This window comes from Mobula hypostoma, chromosome 3 (genome assembly GCF_963921235.1).
Source record: "Mobula hypostoma chromosome 3, sMobHyp1.1, whole genome shotgun sequence".
Taxonomy (NCBI): domain Eukaryota; kingdom Metazoa; phylum Chordata; class Chondrichthyes; order Myliobatiformes; family Myliobatidae; genus Mobula; species Mobula hypostoma.
The window spans coordinates 227,638,870-227,657,984 of NC_086099.1; the positions used below are offsets into that span (position 1 = coordinate 227,638,870).

At 42.9% G+C, this 19,115-nt stretch overlaps 1 protein-coding gene across 5 annotated transcripts in view; it reads left to right on the forward strand.

The window, feature by feature from the left end:
- The window catches only part of hsf1 (heat shock transcription factor 1), a 161,324-nt gene extending 143,100 nt beyond the window's left edge, over positions 1-18,224 (forward strand). For 2 of the 5 annotated variants that reach the window (XM_063044676.1, XM_063044674.1), the window contains one exon: positions 8,087-18,224. In XM_063044676.1, coding sequence (XP_062900746.1) covers positions 8,087-8,298 — 212 coding nt within the window. In that variant the 3' untranslated portion in view covers positions 8,299-18,224. The remainder of the gene's footprint in view (positions 1-8,086) is intronic. The other 3 variants (XM_063044672.1, XM_063044675.1, XM_063044673.1) reach the window with 2 other exon arrangements.
- Positions 18,225-19,115: the final 891 nt, after the last annotated feature.

Consider the following 19,115-nt stretch of genomic DNA (forward strand, 5'->3'; position numbering starts at 1 on the left):
TTCCTCCTTGCAAAATTGCTCAAGTTTTGCCAAGTTAGTTGGGAGCAGCGGTGGACAGCAATCTTGTGGTCATGCCAGAGATGTTCGATCAGGTTAAAGTCAGGACTCTGGCTGGGCCACTCAAGAACATCAATTTTCTTCATTTGAAGCCACTCCATGGTTGCTCTTGAGATATTGTCCTGCTAAAAGATGAACTTCCTTCCCAGTTTAAGCTTTCTAGCAGATGATAGCAGGTTTTTATCCAGGCTCTTCACATCAATCCTGAATAGATTTCCAGTCCCTGCTGCTGAAGAGCATCCGAATAGTATGATGCTACCTCCACCATACGTTACAGTAGGGATGGTGCTACCTGGCTGATGCACAGTATTGGATTTACACCACACGTACTGCTTAGTGTTGAGGCCAGAAAATTCCACTTTCATCTAATCCAACCCCAAGACCTTCTTCCACATCTTTACAGCATCTTCTAAGTGACACTTGCAAAGTCTTTACAGGGAAGGATATGCTTTTCTTTTCACGGTACGTGTGATGTAAATCTAATACTGCGTATAGCCAGGTAACACTATCCCTACTGTAAAGTAAGATGGAAGTAGCATCATGCTATGGGGATACTCTTCAGCAGCAGGGACTGGAAATCTGGTCAGGACTGATAGGAAGATCCTGGTTCAAAAACCTGCTACCCTCTGCTGGAAAGCTTAACCTGGGTAGGAAGCTTGTTTTTCAGCAGGACAACGACCCAAATCACACTGCCAGAGAAACCATGGAGTGACCGTAAGACATAGGAGCAGAATTAGGCCATTTGGCCTGTCAAGTCTGCTACGCCATTCAATCATGGCTGATCATTTTTTCCCCTCCTCAGCCCCACTCCCCAGCTTTCTCCCTGTAACCTTTGATGCCATGGCCAATCAAGAACCTATCAGTCTCCGCCTTAAGTACACCCATCGATCTGGCCTCCATAGCTGACTGGTAATCTTCATATCATCTGCAAACTTGGCAACAAAGCCATCTATTCCATCATCTAAATCACTGATATACAGCATAAAAAGAAGTGGTCCCAACACTGACCCCTGCAGCAGCAACCGGAAAAGGGACCTTTTATTTCCACTCGATGGCTCCTACCAATCAGCCAATGCCCTAACCATGCCAGTAACTTTCCTGTAATACCATAAACTCTTTAATTTGGTAAGCAGCCTCAAGTGTGGCACCTTGTCAAAAGCCTTCTGAAAGTCCAAATGTACAACATCCACTGCATCCCCTTTATCAATCCCACTTGTAATCTCCTCAAAGAATTCCAACAGTTTCATCAGGCAAGATTTCCCCTTAAGGAAACCATATTGACTTTGTATTATCTTGTCCTGTGTCACCAAGTACTCCATCACCTCATCCTTAACAATTGTCCATGCCAGAGTCCAATGATTTTTGAAAGATCATTACAAATGCCTCCACAATCTCTACTGCTACCTCTTTCAGAGCCTGAGGGTGCAGTTCATCTAGTCCAGGTGACTTGTGTACCTTTAGGTCTTTCAGCTTTTTGAGCACCTTCTCCCTTGTAATAGTAACTGCACTAACTTCTCTTCCCTCACACCCTTCAACACCTGCCACACTGCTAGTGTCTTCCACAGTGAAGACTGATGCTAAATACTCATTTAGTTCATCTGCCGTTTCCTTGTCCCCAGTTATTATTTCTCTGGCCTCATTTTCTTGCAGTCCTATATCCACTCTCATCTCTCTTATATTTTTTATATACTTTGAAAAAGCTTTTTCTGCCCACTTTGATATTATTTGGTAGCTTGCTGTCATATTTCATCTTTTCCCTCCTAATGATTCTTTTAGTTGCTTTCTGTAGATTTCTAGAAGTTTCCCAATTCTCTAACTTCCCATTAATTTTTGCTACAAATGAAGAAAATTGATATCCTTGAGTAGCCCATTCAGAGTCCAGACCTTAACCTGATTGAACATCTCTGACAAGACTTCATGATTGATGTCCTTCACTGTTCTCCAACTTAACTTACACAGCTGGAGCATTTTTGCAAGGAAGAATGGGCAAATCTTGCTCCATCACGTTGTGCAAAGCTAATAGAGACTTATCCAGAAAAGACTACTGGCTGTAATGGTTCAGCAAGTGTTGAGCAAAGGGGGATAAATACTTTTGAACTGCTGATACTCAGTTTTTGAATTTTTAGTTTTTCATGCTTTATATTTTTTCCCTTTTTGGGATCTACTGTGAAAAAGGAACATGTGATCCACAAATAAAAATTCTCAATTAAATTGATGAAAATCCCTGGTTGTAATACTCATTTTTGTAAACGAATGTTTGAGGGCTGAATACTTTTCACATTTACTGCTTATGTTGGGAGTGTCAGCAAAAATTGTCATAGAGCAATTCAGCATGGATACAGGCCCTCAGCTCAAAGAGTCCATGACATTCACAGTGCCTACTCACCTGGTCCTAGTTTCCTGGCTACAAGCCAATATCCTCATACCTATCCAAACTCTCCTTAAATGATACCTCCCTCTTCCTCTGGCAGTTCCATATACTCATCACTCTCTGCAAGGGAAAAGTCCCTCAGATCCCTTCTTGCCCTAAATCAGGGATTCCTAACCTTTTTTATGCCATGGATCAATACCATTAAACAAAGGGTCCGTGGACCCCAGGTTGGAACGCCATAGTTTTGGGCTGTTCCAACCTGGGAAAAGACTGTCTACCTTATCAATCAATGCTTCTCATCATTTTAAACATTTCTTCAAGGTCTCCCCTAATTCTCCAAAAATGGACACATTCTCATAAACCAGAGTGAAATTAGTTATCAATTAGTTTGCAATTGTTTACACTGATTAGGGAGTTGCTCTTGACCAGATGACTGGACAGACTTCCTACCTCTCTTTCAATAGTGCATCTCAGATTCAGATTCAGATTTATTTGTCACATGTGCATTGAAACATGCAGTGAAATATGTCATTTGTATTAACAACTGACACAACTAAGTCTATGCTGGGAGCAGCCCAAAAGTAGTACCTCCCATTCCAACACTAACATAGCATGTCCACCATATTCAGCTAAACAATGCAAGCAGCAAAACAAGCTCTTTACCTTCCTCCGTTCCGCCCACCCACGCATCCACTGACACATATTGTCCTTGAGAGGGATTAACTTCCTACCTCAGTGCATCTCTTAAACTTTTAATAACTTTTCCTACAGAACTTGCCCCAAATTCTTACTGATTAGAATTAAAATGCTGCCATTATCATTAAGTTTAAATGTTGTCTTGCAGCAAAAGATTAGAAGTTTGAGTGGGAACACTGTTTTTTAATTATGATCCAGATTTTTTTGTTAGAAAAATCCAAATCAAATGAAGTCTCATTTTAAAATCTCATCTTTCACATAATACACCTATATAAGGGTACAGGATGATAAGCGGCATTGATAGAGTAGACAGTGAATGCTTTTCTTGGAGTAGATTAAAGCGTCAGCACAACATTGTGGGCCAAAGGGCCTGTATTATGCTGTCCTGTTCTATGTTCTGTAATTCAGCTTCAACACCCACTTAAATTGCATGCACAAATGCAAGACTGATGATTTTAATGGTTTACGTGTTCAGCTTTCATTTCCTGTGCATTCTGAAAACACCCTTCTCCAGTCTTCAGTGACTTCAAACAAAAAAATCCATGGCAAATCTGAAATGAATATTGGGTGGATGGAGGTATAGGAGGAGATTTGATTGTGGAATGTAGAGAAGCCATTTTAAAGCATCTAGGCCAGCTGCGCCATTTCTGAAATGTACTACAGCTAGGAGGGTTAAAATAACATGGAGGCTCAAAAGAGAACATCAGAAGCATTGCGCACCTCATCTCATGTCAACTCCAATGGCTGGGCCCTGCTTCAACTCCACACAATCCCCTTATCTTTAATCCCTTAAAGCCCAAAGATCTATGGATGCCAGCCTCAAAAATACTCACCACCAGAACATCCTCAGTTTGTGAGGTAAAGATTTCCAAAAACTCCCAAACCTCTTGGTAAAGAAATCCCCTACCCTGTATCGTGGGACAAAGCCAGGACTCTCCAAGTTACTCGACGTCCACCCCTGTCGATCCCTCAGAGGACACAAAGTCCCTCGGGCGTACAGTACCTCCAGGCTCGCAGCTTGAATCGCCCTTTTCTAATTAGAGTGTCTATAAAAAGTATTCACTGCCCTTGGAAGTTTTCATGCTTTATTGTTTTAAAACATTGAATCACAGTGGATTTAATTTGGCTTTTTTGACGTTGATCAACAGGAAAAACAGAGACAGAAAAGGGTTTCTCTGTATTTTGCTGCATTCATTTTACCCTCTAACTTCACAAGCCTTCTAGGGCCTGCTGCAGTGAACCAACCCCACAGCGTGATGCAGCCACCACCATGCTTCACAGTAGGGATGGTATGTTTTTGATGACGTGCAGTATTTGGCTTATGCCATACATAGTGTTTAGTTCAGGGGTCGGCAACCTTTTTGCCTCTGTGGGCCGGATCACGTATTAATGAGCGGATGGTGGGCCAGATAAATGCCGTAAAAAACTTGAAATATGGGAATTATCCATTTAAATACATCTAGTTATGTTTTGCCTCAAATTAATGAACAACACAAGCTAGAAAATCATTTGTGTTTAACCAAGGATGCCAATTAGTAATCAAAGTACTCAGTTTAGTTTTTCTTGTCCCACCATTACTGGTGCCCCATCAGTTGTGATGCCAATTAGCTTCGACACATTAAGTTTCATTTCTGACATCATTTTCAGCAAAGCTTCAAAAATGTCTGCTCCAGTAACCGTGTCCTTCATAGGAATTAATTGAATAAACTCTTCAAAAATTTGAAAAGTTGAGGTCCCTCCTCACACAAACACCGCAAGTTGAGCAGTGTCTCTCAAGTCCATACTCTCATCAAGCGCAATTGAAAAAAAATGCAATTCGTTGCAGGCATCCCTTAAACAACTTTTAACATTGCTGACATTTCTTCAACTCGCCGTGTGATCGTTCTTGCTGACAGGCTGATAGATGCAAATAAAGATTTCTTTTCAGGACAAACAATATCCACCACTGCCAGTAAACATTCTTTGACAAACTCTCCATCTGTAAAAGGCTTCATCTTTTCTGCAATACACTTTGAGACTTCGTAGCTGGCACGGATATTTCCTTCATTTTCACTGCTTTTTCGGCAGTCAGCGTCTACCTTCCTGCGTTTTGCATTCATTGATTTTTTTCTTTGATCTTATTTCGAATCGCGAGTTATTCAACACGTATCGTAGCACATGCAAATATCTGGAGATTTAGGGTGGATTTCTTGTTAAAGCACAGTGACGCTGTTTCTGTTTACAAATTTGAACGATCCCATCTGAAAACCTGCGCGTGCACAGAGAGTATCTAATACATATTAATAGGGAGTCTGCCTTCCCGTCATTTGTATATACCAGTGCTTGGCTTGGAACAAAACGGAACCTGGGGACAGTGTAACAAGACGCCATGCATGTCCATCAGTGTGGTCGCGTGAAACACTCAGAATAAGGAAAAGTCACTCGCGGGCCGGATCTGGTCCGTGGGCCGTAGGTTGCCTATCTCTGGTTTAGTTGATGGCCAAAAAGCTCAATTTTGGTGTCATCGGACCATAGAACCTTCTTCCAGCTGACTTCAGAGACTCCCATATGCTTTCTGGCAAACTCTAGCCAAGATTACCTCTGAGTTTTTTTTTCAGCAGTGTCTTTCTCTGTGTCAATTGTCCATCTCAGTCACTGAAGCTTGTAACTCCTCCAGAGATGTCATAGGTCTGTAGGTGGCCTCCCCCACTAGTCCCCTTCTTGCATGGACACTCAGTTTGAGAACGGACTGCTCTAGGCAGATTTACAGCTGTGCCATATTCTTTCCACTTCTTGATGATGGACTTAACTGTACTCCAAGGGATATTCAGTAAACTGGAAATTTTCTTGTATCCATCTCCTGACTCGTGCTTTTCAATAGTCTTTTCGCGGAATTGCTTGGAGTATCCTTTTGTCTTCATGGTGTAGTTTATGCCAGGATATTGATTTACCAACAGTTAGACCTTCCAAATACCAGTATATTTTTACTACAATCAACTGGAATACCTTGACTGCACATAGGTGATCTCCATTTAACTAATTATGTGACTTCTAAAACCAATTGGCTGGACCAGTGATGATTTGACATATTAAAGGGGGTGAATACTTATACAATCCATTATTTTGTGTTTTATATTTCTAATTAATTTAGAGCACTTTGTAGAGATCTGTTTTCACTTGGACACAGAAGAGTTTTTTTCTGTTGATCCATGTCAAAAAAAAGCCAAATTAAATCCACTGTGGTTCAATGTTGTAAAGCAATAAAACATGAAAACTTCAAAGAGGGGTGAATACTTTTTATAGGCACTGTATATTTTGCAAATAAACAAAGGATTGAAGCTGGCTTTATGCTTCAGCTTAAACATCAGCTTATCTTCAATTAAACATTAGGGGCTGAATTTCCACAGAGTCTGAGTGTTGTATGTAATGTTTCCACTCACCATCTAATTTTATGGATCATATCACACCTTGATGTGATCAAGCTCCTTGTTTCTAGTGAGTGTTGTATATCTCGTTTAGAATACAATACAGTTGTCTCAGTGCCCCGATCAGCCCGTCACCCTCAACTGCAACTGTCAGAAACATTGTCTAGTGCTGTTTGAGGATGTGAAGCGAAGGAGTAAAAATTGATTTAAATGTACTTCGGCCATGACCTCACCGAAAGGTCGAGTTTGAATCAGAGTCAGGTTTAATATCACTAGCATGTATCGTGAAATTTGTTGTTTTGTGGTGTGGCAATACATAATAAATTAAACACTATAAATTACAGTAAAACTATATATATATATATTAAATAAGTAGTGCAAAAAGAGAATAAAAAACAAATAGCAACACACATCAAGGTCGCAGGTGAACGCAGCAGGCCAGGCAGCATCTCTAGGAAGAGGTACAGTCGACGTTTCGGGCCAAGACCCTTAGTTAGGACTAACTGAAAGAAGAGCTAGTAAGAGATTTGAATGTGGTAGGGAGAGGGGGAGATCCAAAATGATAGGAGAAGACAAGAGGGGGAGGGATAGAGCCAAGAGCTGGACAGGTGATTGGCAAAAGGGATATGAGAGGATCATGGGACAGGAGGCCTAGGGAGAAGGAAAAGGGGGGGGGGGGACCCAGAAGATGGGCAAGGGGTATAGTCAGAGGGACAGAGGGAGAAAAAGGAGAGAGAGAGAGAAAGAATGTGTGTATATAAATAACAGATGGGGTACGAGGGGGAGGTGGGGCATTAGCGGAAGTTAGAGAAGTCGATGTTCATGCCATCAAAAAACAAATAGGTAGTGTTTGTGGGCTCATTGTCCACTCATAAATGTGATGGTAGAAGGAAAGAAGCTGTTCCTGAAATATTGAGTGTGTGTCTTGCTCCTGGACCACCTTCTTGGTATGGGACGTATAGGAGCCTGAAGACACACTCAGGATCAGCTTCATCCCCTCTGCCATCATATTTCTGAATGGACAATGAGCCCATGAACACTACCTCACTATTTGTTTTTTGCTCTCTTTTTTGCATTACTTACTTTAAAGAAAAAAAATATATATATATAAAAAAATAAGTGGAAGCAATAATGGTAGCAATGAGAGAGGGCATGTCCTGGGTGATGGGGGACCCTAATGATGGATGCTGCCTGTAGCTTTTCCAGTCCTATGCAGTGCCCCCTCGATAACAGATCAAGTGGATTCAAGGTTTTTTCGTCCTCCACATATTTCCATTTTTCTGGATTGATCTTGAGCAAGCTGCTATTTTCCTCTTTCTGCTGTGGGATGATCGCGTGATTTGGGATTGGAGAGTGCCTTTTGCATGCCTATGCTTGCTGACAGTAATGCTTTCAGATGTATTGATGCTATTCATGTCACCCTGGTTTCTTGGACTGTTGACCGCAACTGGCCCTCTTGCTATTGCCATGTTGTTGCTTTTCATCCTTCTTCATCTGTTGACCTTTTCTGTCTCCCTCTACAATGCAGTAATTTGTTTTATGCCCCCTGTTTGTCCAGGAAAACAGGTTGTCCAGTACAGTGCCCCACCTCTGCTGCTGGTCGACTCCAACTCCAACGACGCAGGAGACCTCCCTGTCTTATTTGAAGCTGGAGATTCTCCATTCTTCACACCAGAAGAGAACCTGAATCCAGAACCCACGGACGAAGACCCACTCTCCCTCCTATCAAGCACTGACCTGACAGACACGAAGGACCCATCCGTCTCCTAACTATGGGAGAAACTCTCTCCCCAGCTTTCTCGCCACCGCCCCCCCCCCAAACATGCTGGAATGCTTGTTCAGCCCATAGCTTTCTGCTTCAGGAAAGGATGCAGATGCAGTACAAAGGAGTGAAATAGTATCTATAAATATTTCATTTTGACGACCAGTTTGTGTTACTAACCTGAAACTCTCATGGCAAGAGCTTATTATGACAGGGAAGAGAGTCATAGGGTTTCTGCTCCTGTTGTGATTAAGGACAAGATTGATTGCAGTGGCAATTTTAAGTTCTTGTTATAGTCCACCCCACACACCACCCTCCTCTTGGGAAGCAGATCGACCTCTATCCTAAGAGCACCAGGTTCTGTCTGAGGGCAATTCTGAAACCACTCTGATTTTTGTCCTGGGTGAGGAAAGATAATTCTGCTGTCTTGTTTAATTCACTTCTATTCTGCCCCTCTTCTCCACTCCTCCTTCCCCAAACCCTGCCTTCACTGTCCTTGTTCTTGTATATTTACACGTTAATCCAGTTGCTGAATACTGAAGATGTATTTTTGATTCATATATTATTAAAAAAAAGTTTTTTTAAAAAGACAAGTAAATATTCCAGCTTGTACTCTAAATCCTATGATGCTGTGGTAGAAAGGAGGTTTATTTTTTTATACATTATATTTTGGAAGCTTGTAAAAGGGTTTTGTGAAAAATCAGAAATTGGAATGGGGTGGGTGTTGGAATCTGTTATAACAACTTGTAACCCATGCATATCTTGTATCCATTTCCCACTCTGAAACCTACACATATACTCACCCAGAGTGGGGGTGAGTTCAAGCCATTGAAATCAACTCTAAGTTCTTTATATCACTAGCTTAGTTAGAGGGAATTAAAGGGTATGTCTCCCAGTATTTTGAATTTTTTAAAAATTAGATCTTGGTGCTTACACTTATAAAGCATAGTTTCAAACGATGCTGTTTCTCCCCCCCCCCCCCCCACCCCCATCCAGTAATTGTCGTCTGTCAGGTTAGTTCTGTGCAAAGGAGCGTAAGTGGCATTTTTCAAAGAACATTTTTCACCCTGTCCTGACCATAATTGAACTTGCACCCGGCTATCATTGAACTGGCATGCCATTTGTTACCCAGTCATGTTTGTTTGTATGGCCTTGCTTTATACAATTGGTCAGTCTGCTTGAGAATGGCTCAAGACTGTTCTGGACTTTCCCAGAGTAGGGCAGAAGAGGTTTGACAGGGTAGGTAGGTTGGATGGATGAGTAGTTTGGCACGCCTGTGTTTTTGCCTTGGCCTCCATCAAAGCCACTTGAAATATTTGAAACCTTCCAGGAATTTTGCACAGCCCCAAGCCAAAGATATATCACTGACGATACTGTGGGTTTTTTTCTGAAAATGTTTAGAGACGTGTTTTCTCTGTCCTAGAATTCCATCATCGTGACACAGCTCAGAATATCTGCTTCATAAGTCAGGTGCCGGATGTGGAAACTATGGTACTCCCATTGTAACTGCCTAACCATTGGTGGAGCCTTATGCTGGTAATGTCCACCAACAGAGGAAGGTCCTGCTGTTGGTTTGCTTGTTCCACCAATAGGTGTGTCTGCTGGGCATTAGCTGCACTTCCCAACATGTTTATTGGCTGCTGTGACTTGGAAATGTGAGTGCTGTGCAAGTAAGCTCTTCTGTCGTTTGCTGTCGCCCAGAGGTTTCGTTGTTGGTTAGAGTGTGTTTTGTTCAACTAACAAAGAATCACTTTGAATATAGAGCTTCATGGTCTTCTTCATTCGCATTGTCACCCTTTAATCATAATAGCATTGTGACTGAAATCATGCATTTTGTAATGAAGAAATCGTCATAGAGATGCGGAAAACAAACCCTTCGGTTAATCTTGTCCATTTGACCAAGTTTGCGTTTACCTGTTAGCTTGTTGCATTTACCTTCCACATCCTTTTAAACCAGGGATTCCCACCCTGGGGTCCAAGGACCTCTTGCTTAATGTTATTGGTCAGCATAAAAAAGGCTGGGAACCCCTTCTCTGAACCTTTCCTATCCATGTACTTGTCCAAGCCATAGAACACTACAGCACAGAAACAGGACCTTCAGCTCATCTAGTCCTTACCAAACTGTTATTCTGCCTAGTCCCATTGCATTGCACCCGGACCATGCCTTTCCATCCCTTCCTATCCGTATACATGTCCAAGCATCTCCTAAATGATGAAATCGAACTCACATCCATACTTCTGCTGGCAGCTTGTTCCACACTCCTACCACCCTCTTGAATGAAGATGTCATACCTCACCTTTCGCCCTTAACCCATGACCTCTGGTTCTAGACTCAGCCAACCTCAGTGGAAAGAGCCTGCTTGTAAACCCTTTCTATACCCTTCATAATTTTGTATACATCAAATCTCGCCTCATTCTCCTGCATTCCAGGGAGTCTGGATACAATTAAATGTGCCTTCTGAAGAAACCCCTGATGTAAGTGCATAGTAATTTCAGCAAGTGTCTTAATTACCCACGTAAAGTGCCAAAGCTGCATTACTCTGCTGCCGTTCCCTCCTCCTCTTTCTCTTTCCGCCTTCCCGCCATCCCGCCACCTCGTACCTTGCTGCTTTTCCTGAGCCCTGAACGGTTAGAGGCAAGTTGCAGCTCAGCCCAGTAGAGGATCCATCTTCATCCCGAAAAGGGAGGGGTGAACCACTTGGGTTTTCAGTCTGGCAGAATGTAGTCATTTCATTTCTGGTTAAGCCACAAACTGGATTTTAACAATTCTTTTTCCTCGGGTTGTCACATTGGAATGTAAATTTAACAACACTGGGCTGCTGGTCCAGATCAAAACATATGGCCAATTTAATGAAATCTGTAATTTAGAGACTGATGAAAGTATTCCTCCCTCTGGAAATGAAAATGCTCTAAAGCAGGGGTTCTCAACCTTATTTATAACCTGGACCCTTACCGTTAATGGAGAGATTCATGGACCCCAGATTAGGAATCCCTGTTCTAAAGGAACTCTACTGGGAGAGGTGGATGAGGATAAAGGCTGTTTCAAGTTGGAGCCCCAAACTTGCCTTAATTGATCGTTACAAATTTGTGCGTGGCACTGGGGTGGGTGAGGAACACTAGCCAGAAAGGCAAATGAAATATTTGAAGGTCTTTGGATATAGGACAAGAGTGCAAAGTGATGTGGTTATCCAGGAGCTCACCACAAGTTTTATGGGCTGCTGGGTGGCATGAGCATCTCTGGAGTTGTTGGAGATTATTTAAATTTTGTGATTAGCTGTTGAGCTCAGTGCCTGTTGGTTGCCTGCAATGCTGTAAGTGGTGGGGAAGAGAGCAATGCCAGTAGATTCATTAATCACATACAAAGCATACAGTGAAATCTGTTGTTTGCACATTCAAGCAGCAAACTCTGAGGATGTGCTGGGGGCAGCCCACGGGTGTGCCCACAATGTTTAGCAGAACAACATGCAGCCAACATACAGCAAGACAGACACAACAACTTCAAAACAAATCCCTTCCAATTTAATTGTTGTTCCTAATTAATTTTGAATGAAGATGCCCATGATCTGTCTCTGTATTGCTGCAATTCACGTGCTGACATTACATCAATATGTAGACATGGCTTGCTACCCAGCAGTAGGGAGGGACAGTGATAGGTTCTCCAGAGCTAGATGATATATGGTTTTGAGGGGGGTTTTAAGGTGTTTACATGCACATGCTGCTAACAACCTTCTCTGATGAAGGGAAGAGACGTCACAGAAGCCTTGGCTAGTTGTTAAACACGAGATACTGCAGATGCTGGAAGTCCAGAGTAATACAGAAAATGCTAGAGGAACTCAGCAAGTCAAGCAGGACCTATGGAGAGGAACAAACAGTTGACGTTTCAGGCCGACATGAAGGGCCTCACTCTGAAATACTGGTAGTTTATTCTCCTCCGTAGATGCAGCCTTACCTGCTGAGTTCCTCCAGCACTTCGTGTGTGTTATTGGTACGTCGATCTTCTTTGGGGTTACTGGAGTTGCACTCCATCCAGGCATTTCCAAGTTTATATCTTGTGGATGAAAAGGCTCCAGGGAATTTGGTGCTGCTTACTCAGCTCCTCTCCTGGTTGTGTAGCTTACATGGCTGGTTGTGTCTCCCAGGTACTCAGGGTGAGGTGTTTAGACTCTTGGTGGAATTGACACACACAAAATGTTGGAGGAACTCAGCGGGTCAGACATCATATGTGGAGGAGAATAAACAGTCAGCATCTGAGACAGTTTCTCAGGACTGGGCCTGGACCCAAAACATCAACTGCTTATTCCACTCCATAAATACTGAGTTCCTCCAGCATTTTGTATGTGTTGCTCAAGACTGCCAGCACCTGCAGAATCACGGGGTTTTTTTTAATGTTAACCAGTTCCTTTAGGCATAAGTGCTTCATTATCAAAGGCATAGCAGATGGAAGTGAACATTGAGCAGTCATCTGTAGACATCAGCACTTCTAGTGCTGAGATAGAAAGAGGCCTGTTAATGGCAGAGGACACCATGTGTCTCAGTATGATTTCTACCAATCCTGCCATGCTGTCCTCATTGTTCCGAGAGTTTGAATCCAAGGAGGTGTTGGGTCATGGAGTCAGATGGTGGGAGGAAATGGACTTCAGCTGCTGGGCCATGGCACCACATGGATTCCTCCATTTGTTCTGAAGGCATGGCTGAGAGTTGACGGTTGCATCCAGTTCCAGTGATAGGATCGATCCGGAGTGGTCTTTCTGTTGTTTTATGGTTGCATTTTGGCAGGAGATGTTTACGGTTGAGACATCTGCTGTGCCATTTCAGGTGACTAAGACGGGTCACCTATAATATTTTTGAGATCAAACTCATGTTTAAGCCAGTATCTGACCCAGTCTTCTTCCCCCCCCCACCCCATATAAGGGTGTGTGATGGGAAAAAGGAAGCTGTACGTTGTATCCAACCTCCCCATCCCTGTGCTTGGAATATATGGCAGGACAAGTATGGAGGGATTTTTTCTTTCCCTACCCTACTGAGGTGTTGGTTGGGGGGGTCGTGGGCGGTAGCTTTATTCTATTACTATCCCATTCTGTCCATACCCTGGAGGTAGGGAGGGGTGGCAGTTCACTCTGTATCTAGCCCATTCTTGTCCCTACCCTAGTGAAATGTTGGTTTGGGGGTGGGGGAGGTGATCAGTAGCTTTATCCTGTTACTATCCTATTCTGTCCCTACCCTGGAGGTAGGGAGGGGGGTGGCAGTTCACTCTGTACCTCAGTTCAAGAACCCATTCTTGTTCCTGCTCTGGATATGTTTAGTGGGACAGTGTAAAGGAGCTTTACTCTGTATCCAGCAATAAATACTGAGACAGGCTTTTTATTCCAGACTTAATTAACTGACATTTAAATTCCACAGTGGTATTTACATATGGTTTTTCCCAGGGTTCAGAGTATTCACTCTTTGACTTAACTCTTGATCCAAAAGATGTTATTTTTGACCCTGTGGCGCTCCCTTGGCACCCACAGACATGCGGTGCATTCCAGTTCCACATAGAGCAGGTTGAGTTTCAGCCCTGCCTGGAAGGTGATCTCCAGGGCAGAAGGAGCATGCTGCAACCAGTGACAACATCTGTAGATGGGCTCTGGGGTGCCACAGTTACATAGAGGTTAGTGGGGAGGCTATTACAGCTCTGCATGTAGGAGTTTGTAGGTTCTTTTCCGTGTGCGGGTGGGTTTCCTCCAGTGCTCTGATTTCCTCCCACAGTCCAAAGGTATACTGGTTAGTAGGTTAATTTGTCATTGTAAATTGTCCCGTGATTAGATCAGGGTTGAATCAGTGAGTAGCTGGGCCAGCTACAGTTCCGCACAGTATCTCTAAGTAAAGGAAATAGCTGAAGGAGAATCTGGATTCTCTCAAGCCAGAGCAGGTGGTGCTGAGTGTTGTTCCAGGTGAAGTGCCCAGTAATCTGACTGCCCATGTTCACTGTAGTAAGTCCCCACCAACTGCTGACCCTTTACAGTCATTTAACTGAACTCTGGCCATCCTTGCAGCTATCTCACACACCAGTGGAGGCGACCAGTGAATTACCTCTTGCTGCATGTGAATTAGTGTTTGATTGTGCCTGAGCTCCCAGACACTAGTGTACTACTGATGGCCTAGCTATTAAAGGTGTCATCTGGTCCCCTTCACCTCCTCAAGGGGTGTCTGCTCCCTCCGAATACTGTTCCATTCCTGTGTTGGTCACTCGGTTCCAGTACCAAAAACTGTGATGGTATCCTGTCTGGTATTAATCTACATGAAATGAAAGAAAGCTGACAGAGTCATAGAGCACTACAGCACAGAAACGGGCCTTTTGGCCCTCCTGCCTCATCCCAAGGCCCTCCATACCCCTCTATACTTGCTGTTACAGTCATTAGAGTCATTCAGCACTACTATAATACCGAAAGGAGCTTTTCAGCCCATCTCATCCATGCTGAACTCCTTTTCTGCCACGTCCCATGAAACTGCACCTGGCCCATAGCCCTCCATACCCCCCTACACTTGCTGTTACAGTCACAGAGTATACAGCAGAAACAGGCCCTTCATCTGTGCTGAACTGTTATTCTGCCTAGAATCCATGTGCAAAGTTTAAGCTGATCCGAACTTTACTCCACTTTACAGCCCATTTCCAAAGCCCTTTGAGACTTTCAGACTAAAGTTTAATATTGGCATTCTGATTTGAGATTTTTAAGTAATTCCAATATGTAAAAACAAACACTGTTACATTCTGATATGTCGGGAGAGTAAGCTATTAGGTAAGCAAATGAAATGGCAGTCTTTATTTGCAAGGGTCTCAGAGTGTAAGAGTAGGAAGTCCTGATGTGGTGTGTACAGTTTTGATCTCCACAGTCTAAGTGAACACGGATTCAGTGTGAAGAGACTGGAGTACCATCTGGTCCATTGCCATGCTCTGCCATCTAATGATTAAAGTTCTTGTTTTACCATAACTTCACTAACCTGTTCTTCAAGAATCTCAGTTAGTACCTAAAAATCGTTTGAGCTCGGTCTTGAACTCCACAGTCCTCTCAATGGGAATTTCCAGATTCACCACCCCATTAAATAAATTTCTTTTTCATAAATGCCCTCCTCTTTCCCATCTCAGTTCTGAAGAAATTTGAATGGTTTGTGATCAGCGTTTTCTGTGTCTCTGTGCCTCAAACTTAGGGCAGTTTGAACAGTGGGGCAGCCTAAAAGCGAGAGAGAGGGTGTAGATGAGAATCAGGAAACTGAAGCTGTCCCTCTCCCTCTGCCCTACCCATGGGAACAGTTCACAACCTCTTGAAGTTGGAAACAGGCCTGTGCTTTCTCAGTCACCCTGGAGCAGGCCCTGACCACAACTCCCCTCGCCCCTGGTTAATGTCCCCGCAGAGTCAGTCAGACCTTCAGTCTGCTATAGTGCATGAACCATGTGGATCAAATGCCACCTAGTTGACAAGAGGAGTGTTCCAACCCTTTCACTTAAATGTTCCTGAGTGTAAACGGATTTGATTTGATTCTTTCTGATATCTAATGGGTGGGAATTGGTCATTTGACCATAAGACATTAGGAGCAAAATTGGACTACTCAGCCCATCAAGTCTGCTCCGCCATTCCATCATAGCTGATTTATTATCACTTCCATTCCCATTCTCCTGCCTTTGGCACCCTAACTAATCAAGAACCTATCAATGACCGCTTTAAATATACCCAATAACTTGGCCTCTACAGCTGTCTGCAGCAATGAATTCCACAGAATCACCACCTCAAGCTAAAGAAATTCCTCCTCATCTCTGTTCTAAAGGGATGTCCTTCTATTCTGAGGCTGTGCCTCTGGTCCTAAATCCCCCACGCCACCACCCTGTTGAAATTAAAGTTGATGTGAACTTGTCTTTGACTCCATTGTTACCACCTGTTCCCAAAGCCTTTTGACTCCCCTGCAGACCGAAAATTAACGGTGGCTTTCTGGTGATTTGAGATTTTAAAATCCAATATGCAAAACTTACATTGGTGGTCTTCCAAATTAGCCAGGCACCCACATCCACATTCCTACACACCTTACATAGACTATCCACACACCACATTCTGCCTTTGGACACGACACTGCGCTCTATGTAGCACTGTCCTTGTTTAGTTCCTGTGGCGAATGGCAAATATATATATATCAGACGTTCAGTCTTCAATATTGTATTTAAATGCTTTAAATCCAGATCCCTTGAGTGAGTGAAGGGATTCTGAAATGTAGATAAATTGTAAGTGCAACTGTTTTATGTGATAATAAAGATGGTTTTATATATAATCTATGCTTAGGGGAAAAAAACAAAGCGGTTCTTTGTTCCTCTGATTTTAGAATGATCTTTGAATGCTTTGATACAGAAGGTTATACTCTACGAGGTTCAAGTTCACAGTAAATTTATTATCAAAGTACATATTTGTCACCTGTACACCACCCTGAGGTTCATTTTCTTGTGGGCATTCACAGCCAGTACAAAGAAACAGAATAGAATCAATGCAAGAACTGCACACAAAGATGGACAAACAACCAATGTGCAAAAGGCAACAAATTGTGCAAATACAATAAAAGCACAAAATAATAAATAAATAATAAATGTTGAGAACATGAGGTGTAGAGTCCTTGAAAGTGAGTCCATAGTTTGTGGAATCAGTTCAATGCTGGGGTGAGTAGAGTTGTCCACACTGGTTCAGGGACCTGATGGTTGAAGGGTAATAACTGTTACGAACATGGTGGTGTGAGTCCTGAGGCTCCTTCATCTCCTTCCCAATGGTAGCCATGAGAAGGGGGTATGGCCTGGATGGTGCTTTCCTGCAACAGCACTCTATGTAGATGTGCTCAATGGTAGGGAGGGCTTTCTACCCCAGCCTTGGTTTTGCAGAGTTTGCATAGCAGGCACCCAATTTGTTATGGCTAAGTTCAAGTTTAATTTTCATGCAACCATACATGAATACAGCTAAACAAAACAGTGTTCCTCTGGGTCCAAGCTGCAAAACACATTGCACAAGGCACAAATAGTTCATATAAGGTAGCAGTAAACATACAATCACACAAAAAATAGCCCAAGTCCCTGAGGGTCATGTGATGAGGATTGTTGGACATCACACTCAGAGTTGGGCTATATTTTTTTGTGTGTGTGCCTGCTTACTGTTATATGTGCTGTATGTGAATCTACAGTAAGAAAAAGGTCACCACTTGCATCTCGTTTGGATGAGATGTTTAAGGGGGTTATTGCCAACACAGTGGTTAGTGCTGATACTTAAGAGCTCCAGAATCTGAATTTGATTCTGGCCTCCAGTGCTAACTGCATAGAGTTTGCACTTTCTCCTTGTGTCTGCGTAGGTTTCTTCCATATTTCCAAGGATGTACAGGCCAGTAGGTTAGTTAGTGAGATTTGCCCTGGAATAGGTCAGTGATGAATGAATCAATTAGGTGTGTGAAAAGTTTTTTTTAAGTGTAAATATTTTTGCAGACAGAGAAAGGTGTATTATGGGGAAGGGAGAGAGTGATTCTGCAGGGGGCTGGCATGGACTTGATGAGGTGAATGGTCTTGGGTTGTACATGAGTAGACCCCTCAGTTTTGGGGTAAAGCAGCCATGTGTACTCTGTTTCCAGCCTGCTTTTATTCCTCAGCTACACTCACTGTACAGTAGCACAGTTATCTCAGCCACTGCCCAATCATCAGACACCCAGATTTGTTACAGCAAGCCAAATCATTCAGCACCCAGTGGTCGGTTGAAACCAATCCCAGGCTGGCTTTCACTGATTGGCGTTGTCCCAATCAAGGATTCAATTGTTCAAGGGTAAACTGTCCAAATAGTCGTAATGGGGAGTGTGAGTTTTGAGTTGAGATTTGAGACTGGTGTAGTTTTATTGAATAAAGGGTTATTTTGAATTCCAGCTTGTTCTACTGTCTGGCTTCTGGTCTCATCTGTAGTTATAATAGGCGAGTGAATACTACAAATTGCCCATCAGGTGCTGTATTATATTGAGTAGGCAATTTCATCAGAAGACTTGCATGTGAATTTACAACAGCAGCAAGCTCAATTTAAGGCAGCACAGCTGAAGTTAATTGAAATGTTAACCAGCAGGTTATCAGGGAGTCCGATGACGTCGGTATGAAACACTGAACAGAACGCATGTGAGTCAGTTGATGCCAATTTGGGATTACATTTGAATCATGGTTCAAGCATGGTGAAGATGTATTCGGGGACAAGTTCACCAGTAAAGACAATTCCTGGAATACATGCACTTTGCTCTGAAAATTTGGTACTTAACACTATTTCAGCTTCGTTCTGCCTAAGAACTTGTGTGACCTATCATTTGATGAAACTGTCCTACAACTAACAAGCATTTTTGGAGACTTCAGTGTCGCTACCGTTGCCTAAAACTTATTAAACAAGACACTGATAACTTTATTACATATGCCAGTATCGTCAATCACAAATATGAAAAGTTCAAGCTGAGAAACATGACTGAATCATAGTTCAAATGTCTGATTTTTATTTGTGGACTTAGTGATGCAGATATTTGTGAACAGTTCCTGGCCAGTCTAGAGCAACACCCTGATAGGACTTTACAAAGCTGTCACTCAAGAATGTCAGCATTTGCTCAACCTGAAACACGATTCCAACCTGCTTGAATAGACCAAGGTCAATGCAGTGTCGAGTGGCCCAGACATCATCACTCAGGGTCTCCAACCAACCAACCAAACACATTTTGTTAGAACTGTGGTGTGCGGCACTATGCAAGAAAATGACAATACAAGAAACGTGCTGCAAATGCCATTGCTGTGGTCACAGAGAAGGTTTTG